We start from the raw sequence: 27,236 nt of genomic DNA, 5'->3' as shown, positions 1-27,236 counted from the left end.
ACTTAGAGTAGTCAAAATCATAGACATAGAAAGTACAATGGTGGTTGCTAGGGGATGGGGGAAGGAAGGTACAGAGTTTCAGTTTCACAAGATGAAGAGTTCTGGAGATGGATGGGCTAAGAGAAACACAACATTATGAATGTTAAAAAAACTGGTATTAAATATACCACTGAACCATACACTTAAAACTAGTTAAGATGGTAAATTTTATTTGTGCATTTTACCACAATGAAAAAAACTGGAGGAAAAAAAATACAAACCACATAGTAGGGGTTTTGTTTAATTAACATTACCTTGTCAGGACTTAGGAAGTGCCTTGCACACAGGCTCAAAAATATCTGAACTACAAATCAATGGGATACTACTAATTCCAGGACATCTTCCATAATCATAAAGTATGAGTGTTAAACTAAGTGAAACAGATAATAAAGCTTGATTTACCTGTTTCTGTGAAAAGCTTTCATTAACTTTGGTTCCCATGGCAGCAATTCATTTAAAAGACGTATCAATGTACTATGCAATTCTTTTACAGCTTGCCTCCGATGATACCATTTGACCTAAAAACACAATTTGAAAAGTAAATCCTTTAGATTTAATCTAAAAGTCAACACCAAGACTTATTTTCTGAGTAAAAAACAAAAAAAAAATGCTGATACCCATCAAATAAGTACATATCTCTTCTTCAGAAGGTTGCAGAAAGGAGAAAAATATCCTATAATAAATCTTCTTTGATATACTTTAAAGATTTTCAACTATACAGGAGAAATCTAAAACCCATTGAATCAAACCAGGACATAAAAAGTTTTTTAAAGCTTTTAATTGGGTCAATTATAAATATTCAATAAATCACAAAAATGCATGTAAAGATACATTCATATAATTATGTAAATTATATGGCTCATTTCTGTAATATTTTTGTTAATTTTTCCAAAAGGCTGGGGGAAAAAAAGAAAGAGAAAAACTCAAATTGTTATCATGTCCAAAAGCAGTCCTCTTAACAAACTTCCTTAGGAAATTTTACAATTATTTTATTTACAAATGTTTTCAGCACAGAAAGGCAAACAAGTGGTCACCATTTCCATTATTTTTATGCTATACTAAGGGATAATACTTGACATTCCCCCCCCCCCCCCCCCCCCCGCCATTTGCTAAGTATTATCCTAAGTATTTCATTCATATATGGAGAGAAAGAGACAGGGAGAGAGATTGAGTGAGCATGAGTGTGTACACGAAAGAGCAGTTACAAAAACCTTCTAAGATGTGTGCATTTTTAGTCTTACTTAACAAATGATGAAACTAAGGGTCAGCGAGATTAAATGACTTGTTTAAAGGTTCTCTGACTTAAACCCAGATCTGCCTGTTGGTGTAGTCCAGGTTCTAGAACTAACTATATCACTACCTCCTAAAAACTGTATCACATAAATTCAGTCTGACACAGGTTATAAAAATCTCTAGTAAAGATATATTTCACCGTACCCATAAAATTATTTGCATACCATAGGAACAATAAGATTATAGAAGTTATATCTTTAGGTAAGCTACTGCTCCACATCTATCAACATCACCACCACTATCACTATTATCATTTACTGTTATATAACCATGTTGTAATTTTTATTTGGTAAACAGCTTTGAAATATAATCTACATACCACACAGTCCACTCATTTTACTTCATTTATAACAAAAACATACAAGTAAATGTTATAGATCACATTCAACCTGCATAAAACTAGATTTCATCCCACAGGAACTCTGAGTCACATTTGTATACAGGCAGAATATTAAGGCAGAAAAATAACCACTCCCTAGAGTAAAGCATAGGAGAAGGCAATGGCACCCCACTCCAGTACTCTTGCCTGGAAAATCCCACGGACAGAGGAGCCTGGTAGGCTGCAGTCCATGGGGTTGCTAAGATTCGGACATGACTGAACGACTTCACTTTCACTTTTCACTTTCATGCATTGGAGAAGGAAATGGCAACCTACTCCAGTGTTCTTGCTTGGAGAATCCCAGGGACGGGGGAGCCTGGTGGGCTGCTGCCTATGGGGTCGCACAGAGTTGGACACAACCAGTGACTTAGCAGCAGCAGAGTAAAGCATATACTAATCTGTGCATAAAATTCCCAACTTTATTTGTGTCTTCTTAGCAGCATAACAAATTATTATTATATGTGAAAAAATTTCAATAAAAGTTAATTTTTATTTCATATACTAACCTGAACAGACATCTTGTCAAAAGCTTTTTAAAAGGACCCAACTCACAACAAGTTATACCTCAAGTTATTTTTCTCAAAGGAAAGCACTCATTCTAACCCATGAAAGTAAAACTACTAGACTATGAACAATAAAACTTAGCAAAAAAATACTTTTAACCTATGGAAAGCTATCTGAGGAAGATGAAAAGGCAGATGATAGTCACCCTAAATCCTTTTTGGAATGAGGTAAGATTTTGTTTCAATAAAAAATAGAAAATAGGTAGATGGAGAAGACTTTTCCCTTTAACAAGGCGTATTAACAACATTCCTTTTTCTACATCTCAACTTTTATTTGGTTCAAAAATGAAATGGTGACTGTGGAAATAAATTTTTCCTAAGCTAAAGAGGGAAAGTCGCTCAGTCATGTCCAACTCTTTGCTACCCTATGGACTATACAGTCCATGGAATTATACAGGCCAGAATACTGGAGAGGGTAGCTGTTCCCTTCTCCAAGGGATCTTCCCAACCCAGGGATTGAAACCAGGTCTCCTGCATTGCAGGCAGACTCTTAACCAGCTGAGCCACCAGGAAGATGATGCTGTTAAAGTGCTGCATTCAATATGCCAGCAAATTTGGAAAACTCAGCAGTGGCCACAGGACTGGAAAAGGTCAGTTTTCATTCCAATCCCAAAGAAAGGCAATGCCAAAGAATGTTCAAACTATTGCACAATTGCACTCATCTCACACGCTAGCAAAGTAATGCTCAAAATTCTCCAAGCCAGGCTTCAACACTACATGAACTGTGAACTTCCAGATGTTCAAGCTAGATTTAGAAAAGGCAGAGGAACCAGAGATCAAATTGCCAACATCCGTTGAATCACTGAAAAAGCAAGACAGCTCCAGAAAAAACATCTACTTCTACTTTATTAACTATGCCAAAGCCTTTGACTGTGTGGTTCACAACAATCGGTGGAAAATTCTTCAAGAGATGGTAATACCAGACAACCTAACCTGACTCCTGATAAATCTGTATACAGGTCAAGAAGCAACAGTTAGAATAGGACATGGAACAACAGACTGGTTCCAAATTGGGAAAGGAGTACCTCAAGGGTGTATAATTCACCCTGCTTATTTAACTTAAATGCAGAGTACATCATACAAAATGCCAGGCTGGATGAAGCACATGCTGGAATCAAGATTGCTGGGAGAAATATCAATAACCTTAGATACACAGAAAACACTCACCCTTATGGCAGAAAGCAAAGAGGAACTAAAGAGCCTCTTGATGAAAATGAAAGAGGAGAATAAAAAAGTTGGCTTAAAACTCAACATTCAGAAAACTAAGATCATAGCATTTGGTCCCATTACTTCATGGCAAACAGATGCGGAAACAGTGCAAACAGTGAGAGACTATTTTTTTGGGCTCCAAAATCACTGCAGATGGTGACTGCAGCTGTGAAATTAAAAGATGCTTGCTCCTTGGACGAAAAGCTACGACCAACCTAGAGAGCATTTTAAAAAGCAGAGACATTCCTTCGCCAACAAAGGTCTGTATAGTCAAAAGCTATGGTTTTTCCAGTAGTCATGTATGGATGTGAGAGTTGGTGTGAGAGTTGGACCATAAAGAAAGCTAAGTGCCGAAGAATTTATGCTTTTGAACTGTCATGCTGGAGAGGACTCTTGAGAGTCCCTTGGACTGCAAGGAGATCAAGTCAGTCAGTTCTAAAGGAAATCAGTCCTGAATATTCATTGGAAGGACTGATACTGAAGCTGAAACTCCAATACTTTGGCCACCTGATTCGAAGAATTGACTCAATGGAAAAGACCCTGATGCTGGGAAAGATTGAAGGCAGGAGGAGAAGGGGACGGCAGAGGAGGAGATGGTTGGATGGCATCACCAACTTGATGGACATTAGTTTGAGAAAGCTCCCCGAACTGGTGATGGACACAGAGGCCTGTCGTCCTTAAGTCCATGGAGTCACAAGAGTCAGACACGACTGAGCAACTGAACTAAACTGAACTGAAGCTAAGGAGAGCAGAAAGAGGAAAGATAGAAGGAATGAAGCTGGGGAGAATATGCTCTTCCTGGTATAATTAAGTGGAAAAGTGTTAAAAGACTAGGGGGTGCCAGCATGCTGAATTCCTTATTGTGTGTGCAAGCTAAGTCACATCAGTTGTGTCAGATTCTTTGCAACCCTATGAACTATAGAGCCCACCAGGATCCTCTTGTCCATGAGATTCTCTAGGCAAGAATACTGGAGTGGACAACCATGCCTTCCCCCAGTTATTAACTGGAAGTTAATATGAAGAAGAATGACAGATTTGAGTTAACCTAGGCAGTATGGTTGCTGTATAAGTTACCATAGTGGTGGTGGAGCAGGGAATACAGAACTAACAGAATTGCAGGACGTTTAGGACTAGGTAGTTGAGGCACATGAAGTGGAGACTGTGTAACTGGATACTATTTCAAGACATTTATCATCTCTGTTTGTGTTTTGACTAAATTACAATATTAATTTTTATAGGAAAGAATTTGAAACATATTAGGAAGACTTTACCTTTTGATTTTATTTTGGTTACTAAATTTTAATTAATCTAATGCCCAGAAAATATATGACTGAACTAATAGCACACAGGGAAGGGGTCATATAAATTCATCAGAGAACAGACTTCTAACTTTCATATAACTCTTTTTCACCCACTGACCTGTTTGTAAATGTCTAAGGTCTTTAACTTTATATATGTTTTTTTGGCCTTCTTCCCTTTCTTCAGTCTAAATATTTGCAACTTGGGGTAGTGATGGTGTGGCTCCTAATTTATATTTGAAAATGCCTATTTAATCACTCTGTATTTAAAAAAAAGTTTATTATTTCCATAACACAAATTACAGAAAGTAAAGGCTGATAAAATGTTTGACTAGCAAAGATACACATAAAGGATATAATGACCTCCACAAAAGGGCATCCCTATACCTGCCATAGGGTATGTGTGTTATCGATCAAAAGGTGGGACATGTTTAAAAAAAAATTCAGACTCACTACTCTGGGACTGGTGTTTGATGCAGTAGTGTACTTTAATCACTTGACAGTAAAGAGAAACTCACACTGCTTGTTTCATTTATTATCTTCTTTGGTCAATATAACCCAAATGGATTTAAAATAGTGTGTTCTTTTCTACCCAGTGCTGATCTCAAGAGTATCACAGTATACAATGAAACTAATGTAGAGAACTTATAAATTTTATAAGTTCTCTAAAATTTATAAGTTTTATAAGTTTTATAAAAATTTATAAGTTCTCTAAATTTTTAAATAAAGTTAGCCAAATAGTAATAATCTGACTTAACTTAGATCTAATATAAAATAAAAATCCATTTAAAATTAAATAAGTATTTCCTGAACTTTCAATCAGATTAACTGAAAGTTAGCAATAGCTTTTCTGACTGACCAACTTTATATACACAGATAAAGGAAAAACTATCATGATTCTAGGATGAAATTTTTAAAGCTAAAGGGGAACTTGGCAGACATAATTTTACAGATGGAAAATGTCTAAGGTAAACAGAGAAGTACTTATAGGTGGGAGAAGACTTTAGAACTTTAGATCTCCTGAATGCTAAAATCCATTTTCTTTCCACTGCACAAAGCCACTTCTCATGGCTTACATATAGACAGTCCCTAAAGAACAGACTGTATTGTGGAATTCCTATATTTACATATCTCTGTGATGCAAATATTAAAATCTCTAAAATTTACATTAATTAAAATAGTACTTAAAACTACGGTGATCTAAAGTTTAAAAGTGAATTAAAAAACAGGAAAACAGCAAGCTCCCCATCTCCAAATACATAAGAGACAATATGGCTACAATGAAAATCAGAAAGGCTCTTACAATCTTCATCTGCACTGATCAATAGAGAATAAAAGATAAAGATGGTAGGTAGACAAAAATTTAGAGATGAGCTAACATCTATCCTACTCAAACTCTTACAGAAAATTGCAGAGGAAGGTAAACTACCAAACTCATTCTATGAGGCCACCATCACCCTAATACCAAAGCCTGACAAAGATGCCACGAAAAAAGAAAACTTCAAGTCAGTATCACTGATGAACATGGATGCAAACATCCTTAACAAAATTCTAGCAAACAGAATCCAACAACATATTAAAAAGATCAACATCATGACCAAGTGGGCTTTATCCCAGGGATGCAGGGTTTGTCAATATTCGCAAATCAATCAATGTGACACATCACATTAACAAATTGAAAGATAAAAACCATATGAAAGGATAAATAAAATTGACAAACCATTAGCCAGACTCATCAAGAAACAAAGGGAGAAAAATCAAATCAATAAAATTAGAAATGAAAATGGAGAGATCACAACACACAACACAGAAATACAAAGGATCATAAGAGACTACTATCAACAATTATATGCCAATAAAATGGACAACGAGGAAGAAATGGACAAATTCTTAGAAAAGTACAACTTTCCAAAACTCGACCAGGAAGAAATAGAAAATCTTAACAGACCCATCACAAGCACGGAAATTGAAACTGTAATAAAAAATCTTCCAGCAAACAAAAGCCCAGGTCCAGATGGCTTCACAGCTGAATTCTACCAAAAATTTAGAGAAGAGCTAACACCTATCCTGCTCAAACTCTTCCAGAAAATTGCAGAGGATGGTAAACTTCCAAACTCATTCTATGAGGCCACCATCACCCTAATACCAAAACCTGACAAAGATCCCACAAAAAAAGAAAACTACAGGCCAATATCACTGATGAACATAGATGCAAAAATCCTTAACAAAATTCTAGCAATCAGAATCCAACAACACATTAAAAAGATCATACACCATGACCAAGTGGGCTTTATCCCAGGGATGCAAGGATTCTTCAATATCCGCAAATCAATCAATGTAATACACCACATTAACAAATTGAAAAATAAAAACCATATGATTATCTCAATAGATGCAGAGAAAGCCTTTGACAAAATTCAACATCCATTTATGATAAAAACTCTCCAGAAAGCAGGAATAGAAGGAACATACCTCAACATAATCAAAGCTATATATGACAAACCCACAGCAAACATTATCCTCAATGGTGAAAAATTGAAAGCATTTCCTCTAAAGTCAGGAACAAGACAAGGGTGCCCACTTTCACCATTACTATTCAACATAGTTTTGGAAGTTTTGGCCACAGCAATCAGAACAGAAAAAGAAATAAAAGGAATCCAAATTGGAAAAGAAGAAGTAAAGCTCTCACTGTTTGCAGATGATATGATCCTCTACATAGAAAACCCTAAAGACTCCACCAGAAAATTACTAGAACTAATCAATGACTATAGTAAAGTTGCAGGATATAAAATCAACACACAGAAATCCCTTGCATTCCTATACACTAATAATGAGAAAACAGAAAGAGAAATTAAGGAAACAATTCCATTCACCATTGCAACGGAAAGAATAAAATACTTAGGAATATATCTACCTAAAGAATCTAAAGACCTATATATAGAAAACTATAAAACACTGGTGAAAGAAATCAAAGAGGACACTAACAGATGGAGAAATATACCATGTTCATGGATTGGAAGAATCAATATAGTGAAAATGAGTATACTACCCAAAGCAATCTATAGATTCAATGCAATCCCTATCAAGCTACCAACAGCATTCTTCACAGAGCTAGAACAAATAATTTCACAATTTGTACGGAAAAACAAAAAACCTCGAATAGCCAAAGCGATCTTGAGAAAGAAGAATGGAACTGGAGGAATCAACCTACCTGACTTCAGGCTCTACTACAAAGCCACAGTTATCAAGACAGTATGGTACTGGCACAAAGACAGAAATATAGATCAATGGAACAAAATAGAAAGCCCAGAGATAAATCCACGCACATATGGACACCTTATCTTTGACAAAGGAGGCAAGAATATACAATGGATTAAAGACAATCTCTTTAACAAGTGGTGCTGGGAAATCTGGTCAACCACTTGTAAAAGAATGAAACTAGAACACTTTCTAACACCATACACAAAAATAAACTCAAAATGGATTAAAGATCTCAACGTAAGACCAGAAACTATAAAACTCCTAGAGGAGAACATAGGCAAAACACTCTCTGACATACATCACAGCAGGATCCTCTATGACCCACCTCCCAGAATATTGGAAATAAAAGCAAAAATAAACAAATGGGACCTAATTAACCTTAACAGCTTCTGCACATCAAAGGAAACTATTAGCAAGGTGAAAAGACAGCCTTCAGAATGGGAGAAGATAATAGCAAATGAAGCAACTGACAAACAACTAATCTCGAGAATATACAAGCAACTCCTACAGCTCAACTCCAGAAAAATAAATGACCCAATCAAAAAATGGGCCAAAGAACTAAACAGACATTTCTCCAAAGAAGACATACAGATGGCTAACAAACACATGAAAAGATGCTCAACATCACTCATTATCAGAGAAATGCAAATCAAAACCACTATGAGGTACCATTTCACACCAGTCAGAATGGCTGGGATCCAAAAGTCTACAAGTAATAAATGCTGGAGAGGGTGTGGAGAAAAGGGAACCCTCTTACACTGTTGGTGGGAATGCAAACTAGTACAGCCACTATGGAGAACAGTGTGGAGATTCCTTAAAAAACTGGAAATAGACCTGCCTTATGATCCAGCAATCCCACTGCTGGGCATACACACTGAGGAAACCAGAAGGGGAAAGAGACACGAGTACCCCAATGTTCATCGCAGCACTGTTTATAATAGCCAGGACATGGAAGCAACCTAGATGTCCATCAGCAGATGAATGGATAAGAAAGCTGTGGTACATATACACAATGGAGTATTATTCAGCCATTAAAAAGAATACATTTGAATCAGTTCTAATGAGGTGGATGAAACTGGAGCCTATTATACAGAGTGAAGTAAGCCAGAAAGAAAAACACCAATACAGAATACTAACACATATATATGGAATTTAGAAAGATGGTAACAATAACCCTGTGTACGAGACAGCAGAAGAGACACTGATGTATAGAACAGTCTTATGGACTCTGTGGGAGAGGGAGAGGGTGGGAAGATTTGGGAGAATGGCATTGAAACATGTAAAATATCATGTATGAAATGAGTTGCCAGTCCAGGTTCGATGCACGATACTGGATGCTTGGGGCTGGTGCACTGGGACGACCCAGAGGGATGGAATGGGGAGGGAGGAGGGAGGAGGGTTCAGGATGGGGAACACATGTATACCTGTGGCGGATTCATTTTGATATTTGGCAAAACTAATACAATTATGTAAAGTTTAAAAATAAAAAAAAAAAACAAAAAAAAAAACAAAAAACCCCATATGATTATCTCAATAGATACAGAGAAAGCCTTTGACAAAATTCAACATCCATTTATGATAAAAACCCTCCAGAAAGCAGGCATAGAAGGAACATACCTCAACATACTGCTACTGCTAAGTCACTTCAGTCATGTCCGACTCTGTGCGACCCCATAGACAGCAGCCCACCAGGCTCTGCCGTCCCTGGGATTCTCCAGGCAAGAACACTGGAGTGGGTTGCCATTTCCTTCTCCAATGCATGAAAGTGAAAAGTGAAAGGGAAGTCGCTCAGTCGTGTCTGAGCCTCAGCGACCCCATGGACTGCAGCCTTCCAGGCTCCTCCGTCCATTACCAGGCAAGAGTACTGGAGTGGGGTGCCATTGCCTTCTCCGACATAATAAAAGCCGTATATCATAAACCCACCGCAAACATTATCCTCAAAGGTGAAAAATTGAAAGCATTTCCCCTAAAGTCAGGAACAAGACAAGGATGCCCAGTTTCACCGCTGCTATTCAACATAGTTTTGGAAGTTTTAGCCATAGCAATCAGAGAAGAAAAAGAAATGAATCCAAATTGGAAAAGAAGAAGTAAAACTCCTACTGTTTGCAGATGACATGATTCTCTACATAGAAAACCCTAAAGACTCCACCAGAAAACTACTAGAGCTAATCAATGAATATAGTAAAGTTGCAGGATATAAAATTAACACAGAAATCCCTTGCATTCCTATACACTAACAATGAGAAAACAGAAAGAGAAATTAAAGAAACAATTCCATTCACCATAGCAATGAAAAGAATAAAATACTTAGGAATAAATCTACTATCTAAAGAAACAAAAGATTTATATATAGAAAACTATAAAACATTGATGAAAGAAATCAAAGATGACACAAATAGATAGAGAAATATACCATGTTCATGGATCAGAAGAATCAACATAGTGAAAATGAGTGTACTACCCAAAGAAATCTATAGATCCAATGCAATCCCTATCAAGCTACCAACGGTATTTTTCAGAGAACTAGAACAAATAATTTCACAATTTGTATGGACATACAAAAAACGTCGAATAGTCAAAGCAATCTTGAGAAAGAAGAATGGAACTGGAGGAATCAACCTGCCTGACTTCAGGCTATACTACAAACCTACAGTCATCAGGACAGTATGGTACTGGCACAAAGACAGAAACGTAGATCAATGGAACAAAATAGAAAGCCCAGAGATAAATCCACACACCTATAGACACCTTACCTTTGACAAATGAGGCAAGTATACACAATGGAGAAAAGACACTCTTTTTAACAAGTGGTACTGGGAAAACTGGTCAACCACTTGTAAAAGAATGAAACTAGAACACTTTTTAGATCTAACATCCAAAAAAGATGTCCTTTTCATTATAGGGGGCTGGAATACAAAAGCAGGAAGTCAAGAAACACCTGGGGTAACAGGCAAATTTGGCCTTGGAGTACAGAATAAAGCAGGGCAAAGGCTAATAAGAGTTCTGCCAAAGAATGCACTGGTCATAGCAAACGCCCTCTTCCAACAACACAAGAGAAGACTCTACACATGGACATCACCAGATGGTCAGTACTGAAATCAGAATGATTATATTCTTTGCAGCCAAAGATGGAGAAGCGCTATACAGTCAGCAAAAACAATACCAGGAGCTGACTATGGCTCAGATCATGAACTCCTTATTGCCAAATTCAGACTGAAATTGAAGAAAGTGGAGAAAACCACTAGACCATTCAGGTATGACCTAAATCAAATCCCTTATGACTACACAGTGGAAGTGAGAAATAGATTTAAGAGACTAGATCTGATAGACAGAGGGCCTGATGAACTATGGATGGAGGTTCATGACATTGTACAGGAGACAGGAATCAACACCATTCCCAAGAAAAATTAATGCAAAAAAGCAAAATGGCTGTCTGGGGAGGCCTTACCAATAGCTGTGAAAAGAAGAGAAGTGAAAAGCAAAGGAGAAAAGGAAAGATATAAGCATCTGAATCCAGAGTTCCTAAGAATAGCAAGGAGAGATGAGAAAGCCTTCCTCAGGGATCAATGCAAAGAAATAGAGGAAAACAACAGAAAGGGAAAGACTAGAGATTTCTTCAAGAAAATTAGAGATATTAAGAGAACATTTCAGGCAAAGATGGGCTTGATAAAGGACAGAAATGGTAGGGACCTAACAGAAGCAGAAGATATTAAGAAGAGGTGGCAAGAATACACAGAAGAACTATAAAAAAAAGATCTTCGTGACCCAGATAATCACAATGGTGTGATCACTCACCTAGAGCCAGACATCCTGAAATGTGCAGTCAAGTGGGCCTTAGAAAGCATCACTACAAACAAAGCTAGTGGAGGTGATGGAATTCCAGTTGAGCTATTCCAAATCCTGAAAGATGATGCTGTGAAAGTTCTGCACCCAATATGACAGCCCAAATTTGGAAAACTCAGCAGTGGCCACAGGACTGGAAAAGGTCAGTTTTCAATCCAACCCCAAAGAAAGGCAATGCCAAAGAATGCTCAAATTACTGCACAACTGCACTCATCTCATATGCTAGTATAGTAATGCTTAAAATTCTCCAAGCTAGGCTTCAGCAATACGTGAACTGTGAACTTCCAGATGTTCAAGCTGGTTTTAGAAAAGGCAGAGGAACCAGAGATCAAATTGCCAACATCCGTTGAATCATCGAAAAAGCAAGAGAGTTCCAGAAAAACATCTATTTCTGCTTTAGTGACTATGCCAAAGTCTTTGACTGTGTGGATCACAATAAACTGTGGAAAATTCTTAAAGAGACAGGAATACCAGACCACCTGACCTGCCTCTTGAGAAACTTGTATGCAGGTCAAGAAGCAACAGTTAGAACTGGACATGGAACAACAGACTGGTTCCAAATAGGAAAAGGAATATGTCAAGGCTGTATATTGTCACCCTGCTTATTTAACTTATACGCAGAGTACATCATGAGAAACGCTGGGCTGGATGAAGCACAAGCTGGAATCAAGATTGCCGGGAGAAATATCAATAACCTCAGATATGCAGATAACACCACCCTTATGGCAGAGAGTGAAGAAGAACTAAAGAAGAAAGTGAAAAGAGGAGAGTGAAAAAGTTGGCTTAAAGCTCAACATTCAGAAAACGAAGATCATGGTATCCGGTCCCATCACTTCATGGGAAATAGATGGGGAAACAGTGGAAATAGTGTCAGACTTTATTTTTATGGGCGCCAAAATCACTGCAGATGGTGATTGCAGCCATGAAATTAAAAGATGCTTACTCCTTGGAAGGAAAGTTATGACCAACCTATATAGCATATTAAAAAGCAGAGACATTACTTTGTCAACAAAGGTCAGTCTAGTCTAGGCTATGGTTTTTCCAGTGGTTGTGTATGGATGTGACAGTTCGACTACAAAGAAAGCTGAGTGCCAAAGATTTGATATTTTTTGTGGTGTTGGAGAAGACTCTTGAGAGTCCCTTGGACTGCAAAGACATCCAACCAATCCATCCTGAAGGAAATCAGTCCTGGGTGTTCATTGGTAGGACTGATGTTGAAGCTGAAACTCCAATACTTCTGAGCAACTGACCTGAACTGAACTGAGAACACTTTCTAACAGCATACACAAAAATAAACTCAAAATGGATTTAAGATCTAAATGTAAGACCAGAAACTATAAAACTCCTAGTGGAAAACATAGGCAAAATACTCTCTGATGTAAATCATAGCAGGATCCTCTATGACCCATCTCTCAGAGTAATGGAAATAAAAGCAAAAATAAACAAATGGGATCTAATTAAACTTAAAAGCTTTTCCACAACGAACGAAACTATAAGCAAGGTGAAAAGACAGCCTCAGAATGGGAGAAAATAATAGCAAATGAAGTACTGACAAAGAGTTAATCTCAAAAATATACAAGCAACTCTTGCAGCTCAATTCCAGAAAATTAAGCAACCCAATCAAAAAATGGGCCAAAGAACTAAACAGACATTTCTCCAAAGAAGACATACAGATGGCTAACAAACACATGAAAAGATGCTCAACATCACTCATGATCAGAGAAATGCAAATCAAAACCATAATGAGGTACTATCTCACGCAGGTCAGAATGGCTGCTATCAAAAAATCTACAAACAATAAATGCTGGAGAGGGTATACAGAAAAAGAAACCCTCTTAAACCGTTGGTGGGAATGCAAACGAGTACAGCCACTATGGAGAACAGTGTGGAGATTCCTTAAAAAAACTGGAAATAGAACTGCCATACGACCCAGCAATCCCACTGCTGGGCATACACACCGAGGAAACCAGAACTGAAAGAGACACGTGTACCCCAATGTTCATCGCAACACTGTTTATAATAGCCAGGACATGGAAGCAACCTAGATGTCCATCGGCAGACGATTGGATAAGAAAGCTGTGTTACATATACACAATGGAATATTACTCAGCCATTAGAAAGAATGCATTTGAATCAGTTCTAATGAGGTAGATGAAACTCGAGCCTATTATACAGAGCGAAGTCAGTCAGAAAGAAAAACACCAATACGGTATATTAATGCATATATATGGAATTTAGAAAGATGGTAACGATGACCCTATATGCAAGATAGCGAAGAGACACAGATGTAAAGAACAGATTTTTGGACTCTGTGGGAGAAGGCGAGGGTGGGATGACTTGAGAGAATAGCACTGAAACATGTATATTATCATATGCGAAACAGATCGCCAGTCCAGGTTCGATACATGAGACAGGGTGCTCATATCTGGTGCACTGGGATGACCCAGAGGGATGGGATGGGGAGGGAGGTGGGAGGGAGGTGGGAGGGAGGTTCAGGATGGGAAACACATGTACACCCATGGCTGATTCATGTGAATGTATGGCAAAAACCACCACAATATTGTAAAGTAATGAGCCTCCAACTTAAAAAAAAAAGAAAAAGAACAGAAAAAAAAAAAAGATGGTAGAAAGACTAAGGAGTAAATGGTTATTTGTGGAACAGTGTTATAACTGTTTCTATAATAAAAAATACATTTTATAAGCTTTACATATATAAGTTTAGTCCTGACTTTTCTTTATAAACAGGTATGTCAATATGGGGATAAATGAACTATTTCTAATAATTAGAATTCTATTTTCAGGAATAAAAAATGTTTCCAAAATAATCCCAATGTGTTACATAAACTTAATAATCCAAATCTTTACTGATGGTCACTTTAAAAAGAGAGTGATATATCTTTTTTTAATAAATTTACTATAAAGTTTAACATGAACTATGAATTCAAGCACACACCATGGAACCAAAAGTATACAGTATGATCTAAATTTGAGGCTTACCTTTCAATATTTTCTCATCCAATGTCCACAGCAGCTGTAGATTGCCAGCCCCTTTCCATGAGATGGCTCAACTGTCAAATACTAAAGCTTTTATAACCTGATAGGGATTACTACAACAAGGAGTTCATCTATGGTCACAAGATAAGTGCTTTATTATATTATGCAGTTTTATAAGCTTTATAATGTGATATGTTAATAACCTAAGGAACCACAAGAGAAAGATACTCTGAAAAAACTTACAAAACTACACAATATTGTAAAATGGAAAACTAAGTCTGTTTGTGTGAAATGAGTGGGGAGGGAAACTTACCTTGCAACTAAAGAAAAACTCCATTCTGCTGCAGTAATCTGGGATGGGTATGACAGACCAGCATTAATACTGGCTGGGGTGTTGCGAGGAGAGGGAATTGGCAATCTACTGATGCTGGGGACACTGAACATCTAGAAGGAAGAAAAGAGGGAAACAAATAAATTCTAGATTTATTAAATGTCTCATCATTATGGATCTTTTGCACATTTAATAAGCTTAGATACTCTGAATATTAGGTTAAAGTAATTGGTTTATACAATTCATTCTGTTACTTCTAGATTTTCTTACACCAATTTCTAAACAAAATCGATATCAACTGTTGTATGCAGAAAAAGATTATCATATATAAATACGTAAAGAATATTTTTAAATTGAAATGGTATTATTGTGATGATAAAAATATAATTTTTATTAAAAAGAAGAGTTCAAAAACATAATGTATATGAAAAAGGCATCAATGCTCTCTTTCTACATGCTTCTATTTATATGTGTTGCTGGAGCACAGAAACAGGGATCATAAAACAGAGCATTTTTTGTTATAGGCTTGGTTCTTGTCACAGACATAAATCATATGGTGGAAAGGGATTATATAATAATACATCATGCTTTTCCAAGAAAATTCAAATAGTTTTTAGAAAAGTCAAATGGATTTATATATAAAGATGTCTTATTTAAAAACATTAGGAGTATCCAAAGTTGGAATAATTTAATGGAAATGGATAAAAACATAGCACAAATTAACTGGAATTAAGCATTTTAATAATTTAATTATTTCACATTCTCCTTAATCTAAGTAATAGTAAATGAAAAAGTAACAAGCATTTACTTTTTTTTCTTATTGCTCACCTAAAGAAACTACCACTATATTAATATATTGCTGCATATTCACAGTTTTGGGGGTAAAATACCACATTCATCTTGGTGGTATACAGTCTCTTGAAAAAGTACTAGTTAGACAATATAGTGAAGTGTTTGAATATTAGTATGGAAGAAGTTAAAAAAAGTATTTTAACACTACCAGAGGTCTTAATATGAACTATTCTATCATATACTAATGTTTTCTCTTTAGGTACTCTTACCCACTTTCTCTTAATACTAATTCAATAGGAAACAAAAGCATTTAAAGATATCCAACACTGCGCAGCACGTATAATGTTTCCATTTTATTTCTAAATGAGCATTTAACTAGAAAGCATGATGATAAACAACTACATCAGTGATAATACTGGAAATTTCAGTGTCATTTGACTTTGTAGAGACAGTGGACAGATCACATTCCCAGTAAAGTAGTCATTATTACTGGGGAAGAAAATCTAACAATATGGATATAACTGGTGGTATGTAACCACTTCCATTCATAAAGAAGAAAAAATCCTGGATTAGAAATTAACTACTGAATAGTATCTGAATCTGACCCTTTTTAGTAAACTGGTGGTAGCAAAGAGGTTAATAACATTTTATCAAATCTACACCTGTTATCAGAAAGGTGGGTTCTCAAGCAATTCACAGCACAATCTGAATCACTACGTAATGCTACATTGGTAACATCAGAACATAAAAAGTTCCATGTAAATGAAATTATGACTGGGGATACACTAAAAGTAGGGTCAGTATTCTACTTATTTTTACTTTCTCAGGCTCCATTACAATACCCAGCACACAGCAGGTCCACAATAAGTACTCAAACCACAGAAGTAAATTTCTAAGCTGAGATTTTCTACTTAGCTGGAAAGATTTTTAAAAATTGATAAACATTCTTAAAATACATGTCTTCCAGATTTTCTGAACACACAATGAATATAATTTAACTCTTACTGACTTGTTTATCATTATGAACAAGCCATTGTTTCATATTTTAAAGCAGTGACGCTAGGGTTTATGGGGCTATAACCTATATTCCTATATTAAGTGGTTATTGATTACTGTTAGTTTTGGACCCTGAAATCTTTTTTGTTTCTTAAATTGTCTATCAGTATTTCATGCAACTAAATCTGCCTTAAAATACTTTTGTCCTAATTAAAAGCACTTGCTACAACTAGCATCATATCTTCATTAAAAGAAACTGGTTTCATACAAGGATATATATATATATATATTTTTTTTTTTTTTCTATTTTAAAGTGCTAGAGATCCATATGTGGACTCTGTCTTCTATTTAGACTCTTTTTTATTCTTTGGTAGATCTAGATTAATTTTCCTTTAATATATAATGTATCACTTTTACCTTCGTTATCTATAGAGTATAATAAAATGGTAGGGAAGTTTTATTGAGTTGGACACGACTGAGCGACTGAACTGAACTGAATCTTCTCTATTGTTTGGATGATATTCTTCCCTAATTCACAAAAGGTATTAAACTATTCTATCTTTAAATTTTGGGAGCTTTACAAAGATTTTGATTTCTTCTGTAATATAAACAAACAGAATGATACAAAGTTCATTTTTGGTCTCAAGCACCTTATGGATTTAAATTCAATTTGTCAGAACTCTTGTCAGTGAAAGGCAGTACAGTTAAATAGAAATAGATAAATTAAATAGAAAATAATAAAAATTTACTTGGGGCTTTGAAAAATATTTGGCATTTAAACTTACTTATATTTGAGTAAGTGTGTATGATATGTAATTCAAAAGAGTTTAAGGCAAATTATAAAAGCTGCACTATGAAGCTCTAACTATAGAAGGATCTGTCACCTAGTTCAATTCTTCCTTGAAGTTCACTCCATGCTGAGAACATGCAGTATTATTTCTCTGGCTGATGTAAAAAATATAAAACACTTTCCCTTTTTAATTGGAACTTTCATTGGGAGAAAACAGTTTCAAATATTACTTTTAGGAAAGTTTCCCTGATGGGATACAGACTACGCCAAATTCCAGTAAGTGGAAACAGTGAGCACTATTAATAGGAGTTAGTATCCAGTTCTCAGTTGAGCTGAGTACTTATTAAATGTCAAAAAAAAAAAAAAAAAAAAAGCCCTTAAGTGAGACCTACCATAGACAAATGAAGATAATGCATTCTCAGATAATTTGGTGACTACAGTCAGTTGAAGCTTTGTCTTACTAGCCAGCTATTGTTCTGGTTCATGTTTCCTGTCATCTAGTTCTCTTTCCTTACTATTATTTTGAGTATGTCAGTTTATATTTGATTCTTCATAAAGTCCATATGTTATTTACCTTTCCACCCTTACTCCCAAATAATACATAAACATGTCATTGAGTGAGTGAAGCAAGTGCCTAGAAGTAGTGACTCCTGAATTTAAATAGCTTGAAAATCAAAGATCAAGTCTTTTATAAAAGGACAGGAGTCAGCCCAACCAATCCTGATTAAAGATTTATCCTCAGGATTGGGGAGAAAAAGCTTAAGCTCTAAAGTGAATTACTTGAGGATCAAGACTTTCAGCCTCTGAATATCTACCAAGTTCCTTGGTGTTATGTACAGTACACAGACCACATACTCATTGAGGAAGTACTCATTGAGGAAGTATGTGCCTAATGAATAAGACTAGAATATGACAGGTAGAGGAACTTATTTATTATACAGGGTTTCCAAAAGGTTATTTTAATTTTTTGAAAGCTTTAAATATGACTAACGGCAAAGCATCTTCCCCCCCACAGCTGAGAGTTTTTTCAGTTTTGTTAACCTTTATCAAAAGATCTAGAATAAGAAAATAAGATACAAAATGATATAATCATCAAAACTTATTTAAGGATAATTTAGATATTACTGCAATCTCTGCATGACTGATACTTGAGGCCAGATAATTCTTTGTTGTGGGGGGCTATCGTGGGCATTATAAGATTATACAATGTAGAATATTTTTAGTAGCACTACTGGCCTCTATCCATTAAGTGTCAGTACCACCTCTTCAACTATCAATATCAATATATATCAATCAAATATATCTTAAGACATTGCCAAAGTCTCATAGTGGGGGTGCAAAATCATTCCTCATTGATAACCACTGGCTTTTACAAAACTCTGACAAAAACTAGGGTGTAATCATCTTTGATCCAAGCTTCTGATTTCTCTAATGTTTGATCTAGTTAATGCACAGCCTTTGGTTAAGCAAGAGAAGTCCTATTATTATGAATTTAAATTATTTCAAGAACATAGTAAAGATTAATTTTATTCATGACTTGTAATTTCTTCCTAATTCTCTTAAAACATGTCTTACAAAAAAACTACGCTTTTTGACATACTGTAATTATTGTATATATATTTTTGGATGTTTTTAAAAGTTAACAATTTCACAAATACTTCCATATAGTAACAATGATCTACAAATATTTTATTTTACCAGCCTTATGACATACCACTGTTAATATTATTGCTCTCTCTACTATGAGAGAGATATTGAACATAATATCATGTAAATTACTTTTGGGGGGATAGGGGAGTAATGTGCAAATAGGGGAGGATAAAAGTTAAATACTAACTATGACTACAGGACCAAAGTGTACAGACAGTTTTATAGCCTTTATTACATACTGAATATGAAATCTGGAAATATCTGAAGTCTTAAAACCTGCTCAGTGCTGAAGTGATTAACTGCTAAAAGGTGTATTAGAAAGATATGGTATTATATTTTAAATTTTAGTTTATCTATATTGTTGACTATCATTTATCATGTCGTAGTCCAGACAAGGTTTCTTTTCTTTTATCTTTTTGTTTTCTGCCAAATGTTCACTTTTCCATATACCCCATCTCTACACTGACTTTTCATTATCAAAAAGACTGAAAACTCTTTTAAGATCTAAACAATACTATAAAACATAAGGAAGTTATGCAAATATAAGAGATTAGGGCCACATGAAAAATTAAAAAATATAATAACCATTTCTGTATTAGTCTTATGAAAATCTATCAGTTTGATTATTTATACAGCAAAAATGTTTAACAAATTTCAAATATAATAGGATCAGGAAAATTTATCAATATCTTAGGTGTAAAACTATCTTTCTGGAAAACTAATAAATTTCCAAAGTACAACTTTTATCTCGATTAAACCCACAAAGATAAAAACAATAAAATATCACGATGTCTTCTTTAGAGCACTAAAAAAACCCCCTATGATCTAAATAATAATGAGACAGACAAAAATTAAAGGATTTTGTCAAACTATATAATTCTATTTATCTCTGTCAGATGTCTCACTTTAACAAAACTCAGGTAGGTAATTTGTATGGCACTGGAAGATGTAAAGGACATTGATTCCTCTTTGAATAAGCCTTTAAATGAAGTAATGGGATCAAGTGAACTAAAGTAAACTCAAGAAAATTAAATCATTTATTTCTTTCTTCACACTATAAATCGTAAGTAGAATTAACTGTCCTGCAATAATGAGTAAACAATCCAGATTTTAAAAGACTAACTCTTCCAGTACAATGAGCAGTTCAATGGCAAAACCTCCAAGAGATTAAGAAAGCTTTTTTAATGGAACGTTGACCTGGATGAGGAAATGGGGTAATTCTTCCTTGTTGCTTTGGTAAGAAAAACATCTTGAAATGCCCTATAGAGAAGCTTCCCAAAACAACCAGGTGTTTAAATGAATCCATGTTAAAACCCTCTATCACATATGTAATTTCTATCTTTAGTAACAACATTTATGACAACCAAAAGTTTATGAAAGTTGATGAACAATAGAGTTGTTTTGACATTATTTTTCACAGTGATATCCTCTTATGAAGAACAATATTAATAACTTCATTTGTCTGGCAATGGTGAAGGAAGCTCACTATGCAATGAATAAACAAAATGGTTATCACTACCACCAAGTTCATACATTTCATTATTAATAAAATCTCTCAGGTCCTTACCATGAGCCCAATTTTGACAATATGGCTACTTGCTCTGCAACCATCAGTTAGGGCAAGTAAATGGACACACACAAGAAATGACAGACTGACAATGAAGAGACAGAACAAAAGCAAGCAAACAAACAAAAACCTTCAAAACATATAACCTAAAGGCCTATCTGTGAATGTTTAATAAGAGTTACTGACATCAATAGATTTTTAGGGTATCAGTACAATTATGGATATTCATAATGATCCCTGAGTTATCAAGAAAAGGGTTCAATTATGCTCAGTATAGTACCAGGAGGCAGGGAAATCTTTTTCATTAAATGATTAAAGTAAGGATTTTAGTACTGAATGTTTAGGTTTTCTAGAAAATTCAGTTAAGTGGAACCCCTACTCTCAAATGATGACAAACGAGTATTCAATACCAAAATAAAGTTCAATAAAGTTTATCATACTCAGTATCAGCTTTTGTAAAAAATAAGGAATGACACTGAGATGCAAACTTTTACTATTCCTTTATTCCTGGCCATTTTATTGATTAAGATAAGTTATTCATGAAAACAATTTTTTAGTCAGTTTATTTTAGGGCAAGTAAGCCTGTATACAGGTAATCTCAATTATTCCCAAAAAGTAAAGTTTAAACAATTTCTATTTCTTGAAGAGCAGAAAACATATTTTAAAACTAATATGCAAATACCAAGGGTTATGGACATGTCAAAAATTTAGAGACACAAAATCTAAACAATTAAAACCTATATATAACCTAAAATTTTCTGATAAACATACCCCCAAGTACTATAGAGTCAAATATTTGTAATTTATATTTTCTTTTACTCTTATAATTACTTCTGTGAAGGAAGGCAATATGCTAATCCCTTATACTACCAATGGAAATGAGGTGGATGGCTTATAAAAAAACTCTAGGATGCTTGCAAAAGTCTTTTTGTCTTACACTACATAAGTAAGCACATAAACCTATTATGCTTTGAACTATCCATTAAAAACAAAATCCTAATTTATAATATGAGAACAAATTAAGATGAATGTTATTGTTTAACTGAAGCTAATAAAAAACAAATAACAAATTTACTTAACAGAATTCTGTTTAGAGTCATGAAGTATGGACAAGTCACTAAAAATAAATGGCTTCTGCAAAAAAAAACTTTAAATATCCTGATCAAAATTTTTTTTTTCCTATTAAGTAATAGAATCAATCCTTTAAAAACATACACACAAAATACATTAAAAAATACTGGTTGAGGAAAAAATATTTTAATATAGTTTGAGAAATACATCACAGAGGTTGTTTTAAAACATGTAGGGTTCATTCCACACCAAGAGATTGCTGACATATTCAAAACAAAACAAAGCAAAACAAAACTGATAACCTCTCACAGTCTTATAATGATCTAAACCATTTTTAATGGAAATAATCCTAAAATAAGTTTTCTGCATTCTCAGATTATATATTGTACACAAAAATGTATTGAACATGATGCTTTCTTAATGCATTTGATAGCTGTCCTTATCTTATCTCTTAGATTATAGCCAATAGTCTCAGGGGTATCATGTGGGATATTTCTGAAATGCTTAAGGCTGTTTTACCTCTGTATTAAATGATCTCAGAGTACTTTAATTTCCTTCCTTCAGAGTGCTACCAATATGTCCTTTCTGAACAACATATAAAATGAGTATTACAAATCTGCTGATATGAATGAAGCTTGCTGTACCTCTAACCTTATTATCATACACAATTCTAGATTAACAGGTTCTGAACAAATTCCTAAATGTGGTTTCATGACATTCCTGAGGTATAAAATAAAGAGATTTTTAAAAATAGTGATTGATTTTTTTTTTCAATGCTTAAAGCCTTCTCCATTTATTTATTGGTGTTTGTGTTTCAAATCTATGATATAATACAACTATAAGTGTCAGTTAAATGGGTATTACTGATTTAATAAATAACATAATTGAGTGTTTTACCAAGTGCTGGGTGAATAAAAATAAAGCCCTTTATACTCTATTCTTTCAAGAACAGTTAAAAGCGAAGGTAAAGGTTAATTGTGAATTTAGTATAGTGAAAGTTAAAAGAAGACCTTTAGATGCTAAAGGTTCTTAAGATATACTGTTAAGCATGTATCAAAAACATCTGGGGCAAGATTAAATAATTTACATGTTATTTACATCAGAGCTAATCCATTAAATGCATATAATTATTAATTAAGAATATCTGTAAGGTAAGCACTACCCCAAAACTACCAGTCAGAAAACAACCAACCAGTATATTGGGAAATACATAAAACTAAACCTGATAGAAACCAGGCAAACAAAATTAATTTACTTGCCCCAGCACCATGTTTGTCTACTAAAAGTGAAAACTAGACCACATAGGAAAAATAAAAGAAACATCTTTCTATTTTTCAAGCAAATTTATATGTAATTCAGGACAACAAGATTTAAAAAGGCTTTAGAAAAAGCAGGAATAAATTTTAATGCTGACAATAATAGATAGAACTTTTGGATCAACACCTACCGATTTTTTTCTATTGTTTTCCAGATCTTTGAGTTCATTCTCGATTTTTGTGATTAATTCCCTGAGTTCATCAAGATTAGTGCAAATAAGCTAAAATAAAACACAAAAACACAGCTTGATAACACATAATATAAAACACCCAAAATGTGGTAACAGAAGTTGTTTTAACACACATTGAATTCACAATTATTTGTCTTTGTAACAGTAAAATGCAAAGAAAGCTCCACAGTTGATATTTTAAAAGATATTTACTTGTTATGATGTATGAACTTCAGGCTTAGTATAAAATTAGCTGAAATTTCAACATTGGTGGTTTCATCCCACATCCCCATCTTTCAGTTTGTTTTATAATCCAGGTTTTGTTTTTTTTTTTAAACATTCTTACTTTCATCCCAGAATGACAAAGATCTGGAAACTCACCCTAGATTTCACAAGTTACTGGATCACCTTTATGAAATGTTTCATCAAGCAGTCTCCGAGCAGGTGAATAAATGCACCCCTGGAGAACTATTGTTTTACTTTTGCTTTGGTTGCTAACTATCTAACAAATTGTATCATTGCTGTTGGGACTACTAATAAAGAGGGGCTCCAACTATATGAATATATTGAAAGAAGTTAATGAAATTAAGTATACATTCTTTACATGATCTTAGTAGTCTTTAATAAAACCAAATCCAAAGATAGCATCTATTGCCTTTCATAACTGTGTGGTTCACCTTATTTCGCTTTGGTGATATTGGCAAATGGTCAAAACAATTGGTCTTTAGTTATTAATTAATAATCAAACAAGTTTGGCTTAACTGCTAAATATTTAAACAGTGAAGCATCGGCAATATAACAAAAATATTAGTAACTACATTTTAGATCTTGTAAAATTATACTGAATGTTTCAATCAGTTTGCTAATATTCAACTTTTTTTCTAAAATAAAAAATCTGTCGTGAAAAAGAAATAGAAGATTTCTAAAACAGAACTGCAATCACATACAGGGGAAATGTTTTAGATTTAATGAAAGTCTTATAATGTGTAATACTGTATAAATGAAAAAATACTACACTTATAAAGCTATTAATTCATCATTAATTTTTATTAGTTTCATGTTTTTAAAATTCATTAATTTCTGGCAAGGGCACTGTTTTCCTAAAAGGCATATTTTCTTTTAGAAGAAAATGAACAAAAACACAAAGCAAAAGAGGATTACAACAAGATCATTCCTAGTGACAACTATGTGACAAAAATGGGAGACTAGGAGCCTCCACACTTTAAGTTGAACCATATGAAATGCTGATATGCCTTTGATCTACAAAAAAGACAATATGGTTCAACCGAATAGACTAAGAAAGAATTATCACAGATAATATAAATTATACTTAGTATTAACAATGATTAGAAACATCTACATAATTTCAAACTCACAGAACTGACAAAGCAGGGAAAACATGTATTTAGGTAACTCGAATTAACAATTTCAGAGTAGAAAACACCAGTATAACAACTAAATAGTAGGCTGTTGCTGCTGACACATTATACACATTTGCATTTGCCAAATCTAGAATTATGGAAGAAATGCTGATGGTTAAGTAGTAATGTGGCTAATTACGTAAGTGCCTTTAGAACTAGATAATGTCTTCAACTTCTATCATATCAATAAAGCCTCAGAACCATGTTAGCCCTACCCCAAGTTTCTAGTAAGTGCTCAATGGGAACTAAACTTGTATAAACTGCTATTATGACTACCATGTCAAATTTGCTATGGAACTTGCAAATGGTTACACTCCTTTCACTGAACTTGGTGTACTAGTTAATGACATGGCATGGATTTCTCATTTGCACATACGGCAAAGCTCAGAGCAATTTTCACTTGCATTTAGCTGTCTCATTATACATGAAGTAAAGGTACATTTTCTTTGTACTTTGTAGAAACTTACAGTAACTATGAAAATATATACCCCTATACCTGAACACATTCTAAAAAATTTAAGATCTTTTAATTAGCAATTAGTCATGAGATCAGAAAATATTTATATTTCATTTAAGGAAACAACGTAGTTTTGAAGTCAAACTAGGAATTATTTCTATACCTTAAGAGCTATATATTAAAAAAATACTTTCCTAGTTAGCAAGCTGTATTAAATCAGTGCTTCTCAAACTTCAATGCACATAAGAGTCACTTGGGAATCTTGTTAAAATGAGGTTTTTGATTTAATAGGTCTGAAGTGGAACCTAGGATTCTACATTTGTAACAAGTTCCGAGGTATGGGCTGCAAATCTCACATTTTTGGGCAATTATGTACTAAATGATTATGAATTACAAATCTGCATGGTCACAGAAACATTTCATAGTATGGAGCTAAATGAGTACAAAATTTAAAAAGATTTATCTTCAAATAGGGGATGGAATACTGAATTAAAAGCACAATGTTCAATGTTAATGCACAAACGTTCCTTAAATGCCATGATTCAAACATAAATTTTACTGAATTTGAGGGTTAAATATTTTTAACAATATTTACTTTGAACTTATCTTAAAGTGACTTAATACCTACCTAACAATTTATACTCTTTAAGTACTAATATATACCTCCCTCTACATATATATGTAGTATGTAATACATATACTCCAAATATAGAGTCAAGTTATTAGAAAACTCTTGTATGGGAACATTATTCTAAATTTGTTACTTATCATTTTGAGGTTATATTTTGAGGGAAAAATAATTATTTATGTCATAATTATCATTTTGAGGTTATATTTTAAGGGAAAAATATTTATGTCAATTCTGTCATTTATACATTCTTTACAAAGTAAGGTCTGTGTGTGTGTGGCCTTTTTTGTGTGTGTGTGGGCTTTAAACTCAGCTTAATTTCAAATGATGCTTTTAAAAATAAAATAAATCCAATAAGAAAAGTTCACTTTAATAAGGAGAACATAAATTTTTTTGAACAAAGCAAAAACACCTTATTAAGACCTCCTTCTCATTACCTTAAATTTGGGGGGAAAAAAAAATCTAGGGCTTAGTGCCTCCAAAGGTGAAAGAAAGCTCCACAGCAGCTTGGATTATAGTCAGGACACACTGCCAACACTCAAAGAGAAGGTTTTCAGTCATACTGCAGAGGTTAACAAGAAGAGTTTTATCTCCCAGGAAGAACCTCTTCAAGGTTGTTAAACTCTCCCTCAAATTAATCTTTCACTTGGTGCAACTCGTCACAGTCACAAAATCATAAATTTTAGAGCTGAAAGGGACCAAAAGAAAAAAAAAAAAAAGTAATTTGGTCCAAACCTTGGCCAAGGCTAAAGAGGGGTATCTCCAATTCACACACAAGCTAGTTTAACAGAGATTAAGTGACCAAAGATGACACACGCATAGAGGAATACCATGGAACCTAGGACTCCTCTTCCTCTTACATCATATTCTTTAAGGGTTCTCTCTAAGCAAAATAAAACAAATTAAAAAAAAAAATCTAACAATAATTTGAACGTGTATTATAGTTTTGAGCTTCACAGGTGGCGCCAGCGGTAAAGAATTCGCCTGCCAGCGCAGGAGCCATAAGAGATGCAGGTACTATTCCTGGGTGGGGAAGATCCCCTGGAGAAGGGAATGGCAACCCACTTCAGCACTGTCTGTAAAATCCCATGGACAGAGGAGCCTGGTGGGCTACGGTCCATGGGGTCGCAAAGAGTCGGACAGAACTGAACGACTAAGCACCATGTTA

General features: G+C 34.5%; 1 protein-coding gene across 3 annotated transcripts in view; it reads right to left on the bottom strand.

The window, feature by feature from the left end:
* The window catches only part of BRD10 (bromodomain containing 10), a 115,726-nt gene that overhangs the window by 12,176 nt on the left and 76,314 nt on the right, over positions 1 to 27,236 (bottom strand). For all 3 annotated transcript variants that reach the window (XM_055578133.1, XM_055578132.1, XM_055578131.1), the window contains 2 exons: positions 23,524 to 23,613; positions 442 to 557 (listed from right to left, as the gene is read on the bottom strand). In XM_055578133.1, the coding sequence (XP_055434108.1) occupies positions 442 to 557; positions 23,524 to 23,613 (206 nt within the window). The remainder of the gene's footprint in view (positions 1 to 441; positions 558 to 23,523; positions 23,614 to 27,236) is intronic.

Source organism: Bubalus kerabau, chromosome 4, assembly GCF_029407905.1.
Source record: "Bubalus kerabau isolate K-KA32 ecotype Philippines breed swamp buffalo chromosome 4, PCC_UOA_SB_1v2, whole genome shotgun sequence".
Taxonomy (NCBI): Eukaryota; Metazoa; Chordata; class Mammalia; order Artiodactyla; family Bovidae; genus Bubalus; species Bubalus kerabau.
Note: the sequence above shows the minus strand (reverse complement) of the source record. Positions and strands in the feature narration are given on the sequence as shown.